Source organism: Curcuma longa, unplaced genomic scaffold (genome assembly GCF_044706935.1).
Source record: "Curcuma longa cultivar G26 ecotype Majalengka, Jawa Barat unplaced genomic scaffold, ITB_CL_G26_1.1 contig_21560, whole genome shotgun sequence".
Lineage (NCBI taxonomy): Eukaryota > Viridiplantae > Streptophyta > Magnoliopsida > Zingiberales > Zingiberaceae > Curcuma > Curcuma longa.
The window spans coordinates 3654-6708 of record NW_027431678.1 but is presented as its reverse complement, the minus strand read 5'-3'; the positions used below and the strand labels follow the sequence as shown (position 1 = coordinate 6708).

Here is a 3055-nt window from a genome sequence, read left to right as displayed (position 1 = left end):
TCAGTATAAGTTGTTATTACCTAGATACCTATTTAGTAGCATCTAAGGTTTTAATAAAATTAAAATTAAAAATTGCTTCGAGATTCACCGACATATCATCATCAATAAAGGAAGGTCGCATGCCAATGTCTTCGCATGCCCTCATCAAAACTGATCAAATAAATAGAAAGTTTAGGAGCTATAGAGAACAGTTCTCAAGTTGAGAATGTGTGATATGTTGTATATCATAGAAACAGTTACGTTCAATAACAATCATTTGGCTGAAAGCGAGTTACAGAAAAGAAGGGGGAAATATATTATATTTCTGCCAAGTGTATGCTGTTTTATATGGCCGGCCGAGGGGTAATTATACATGACCATATTTAACAAAACATAAATACAAGACTACACGATTATGTTTTTGCAATCCAAACCGGCAACTTATTGCACACATGAAAGCAGAAAGAGCAAATAAGAAAGCATGCACACGATTGCCAATAAATGGATTGAAGCACCACCCAGCAGTGGATACCAGAACTGAGTTGTATTTAGCCATCGTTAGTTACGCATAGCATTGCCATGAGAGTTCCTCCATGAACCCGGCCTTCTGGAAGTGAAACCAACCTGCAATCAGTAGGCGCTGCTGTATCAGATCCACTCCAGTCCAATACCCCCTTTCCTGCAAGGCCACCCTCTTCAGTCTTGATGGACGTTTGATAGCAAGTAGAAAACACAGCAACACTGCTATCTCGACGCTGACATTGATCTTGTAGCAATGAATGGTGTGCAGCACAGAGACCTGCTTTGGTCCTGGAAAACCTGTCACAAGGTGTATCACCAACACCGACATTTGAATGCAACCGACCCCATGCACAATGTTTGCCACCTCCATGGGCCTTGCAAAAATCAGTACTCCCTTGCGCACTTTTCCCACAGCCTTCATACTTGCACCGTTTGCCTCCACCATGACGTACACAGTAACTAGTCCGGCCTCTAGCACTCTTGGTGCATGAAGGAGCCACACATCTCTTTCCACCACCATGAGCCACACAGAATAAGGTACCACCATGCACACTCTTTGGGCAAACACCTCCACCGTTAAATAGGCACCGCTTTCCTCCACCATGCCCCTTGCAAAATAGAGTGCTCCCTTCAGCACCTTTTGTGCATCCCAAAAAAGTACACCGTTTGCCTCCACCATGTGCCTTGCAAAACATCGTACTCCCTTGTGCACCCTTTGTGCATGATGGGAATTGACAGCGCCTACCACCACCGTGAGAGATGCAGAGTCCAGTATAACCTTCTGCACTTTTTGTGCAATTCTCCTTCCTGCACCTCTTGCCACCTCCGTGCCTGATGCATAGACCAGATTTACCTCTTGCAGCATGACTGCAACTTTCATGGATGCAACGTCGGCCACCACCATGGGCAATGCAGTAATCAGTTCGGCCTTCAGCGCTTTTTGTGCAGCCAAGGTGTTCACATCGATGACCACCTCCATGTGCTTTGCAAAAAATTGTCCTCCCTTCAGCACCTTTTTGACATCCAAATTTTTGGCACCTTCGTCCTCCACCATGTGCTATACATAGACCAGAGGCACCTCTTGCTCTTTTCACACATCCCTGGAACTGGCAATTCTTTGTGCTACCGTTATTATGTTGTAGATGTGTAATATCAGAAGTGAAGACAATTGGACTTCTCAGTGTATTGAACATAGTCGATGGGTGGTCTACCGTACCATCAAGTGAATCATATTCTTTGCAACCTATTTTGCCTGAAGAAAAACTACTGTTTGTCTCTGAATTGTGAAAAGTTGTATTCATGTAGCCACCAAACATCCAGCAAGAGGATGAAGTCCCTTCATCATTGGTTGGCACTGCACTTACCATTGCTGAAGCCTCCAAACTATCCTGAATTGGATCCAAGAAGTGCTTGATGCCGCTTATAACTGATCCAGATGAGCCAATTGATAGGCTTAACTGGAGATCCAGAGAATTTCCAATATGAGAATCATCAGGAGTAGCAGCAATTGATTTATGACTTGATGTTTTTGCATCCCCATGAAGAAGCTGAAAATTCAATCCTAGATCACAGGACTCATCAATTTCTTTTACTGAAGATGCAGGAACAATCATGGAGCTCTTCTTGATAACATCTAAAGAATTCAGCGATTGACCTAAACACAGGGCAAAGTACTTCTCTGGACAATCTACATCATTCACATAACCAGACACTTTATTGATCCCCTTAGAGTTATCTTCTATTGATCGAACTTTCATTGAAAAATCACAAGCACTTGAGGAGAATAGGTTGGCAGTACTCCCCAGAGCCATATGAGAATCATCCATTATTTATTGATATACCTCTTCGATTCACCAAATCAAATTAGAAAAGAACCAGTCAACCTGACTTCCAGAACATTAAAGTAGTAATGTTAATTGTTAATAACTAGTGGAATTCAAGCTTGCATCCCCCACTAACAAATCCTGATGTATCACATCTGTCCATTTTGAAGATCTTGGAAGAGATGATAGATATTAGCAGCAACTGTTGCACTAAGGGCTAGTTGTCCACCATGTAATGGAGCAAAAATATACCAGCAAAACTGCACCTGAAAAAAGCACAAATGAGAAAATTAAAAGGATCCAAGATATCACATTGCTGGATGAAACTTCTTTTGAATTTCAAGATTTTTATTCAGAGAGGAAACTGAAGTTAGTGTCATATTGCTGTGAAGATCAAACACTACACAAAACCAAAAAAGACCACCTATTACCATCCAGAATTTGAATATTGGAAGGATAGACTACAAAACTTGATACTATTAATGAGAGAAACTGAGTTGTGGGTTATAACAAACATCCAAAGATGATGAAAATTTACATCCATGATTTAAATTTTGAAATGTTTCCGAGGCAAGAACTTTGCAATTTAAAATATATACTGCTATATAATATCCATCACCTACTCCAAACAGTTCATGTTTTTTTCAAAGACCTTCACTGAAAACCACAGGTATGAACTAAAGAAACTCATATGATCTATGAATTAGGCAAACTTGTTTTAGAAATGTATC

At 40.9% G+C, this 3055-nt stretch overlaps 1 protein-coding gene across 1 annotated transcript; it reads right to left on the bottom strand.

The window, feature by feature from the left end:
* Positions 1–271: 271 nt before the first annotated feature.
* Positions 272–2587, bottom strand: LOC141817689 (uncharacterized). The gene has a single exon (XM_074705326.1). The coding sequence runs from the start codon at positions 2325–2327 to the stop codon at positions 528–530; it is 1800 nt and encodes a 599-aa protein (XP_074561427.1). The 5' UTR covers positions 2328–2587; the 3' UTR covers positions 272–527.
* Positions 2588–3055: the final 468 nt, after the last annotated feature.

Bases quoted from the DNA above. Each gene is read 5' to 3' on its own strand.
- LOC141817689 (XM_074705326.1), bottom strand. From the start codon at position 2,327: ATGGATGATTCTCATATGGCTCTGGGGAGTACTGCCAACCTATTCTCC.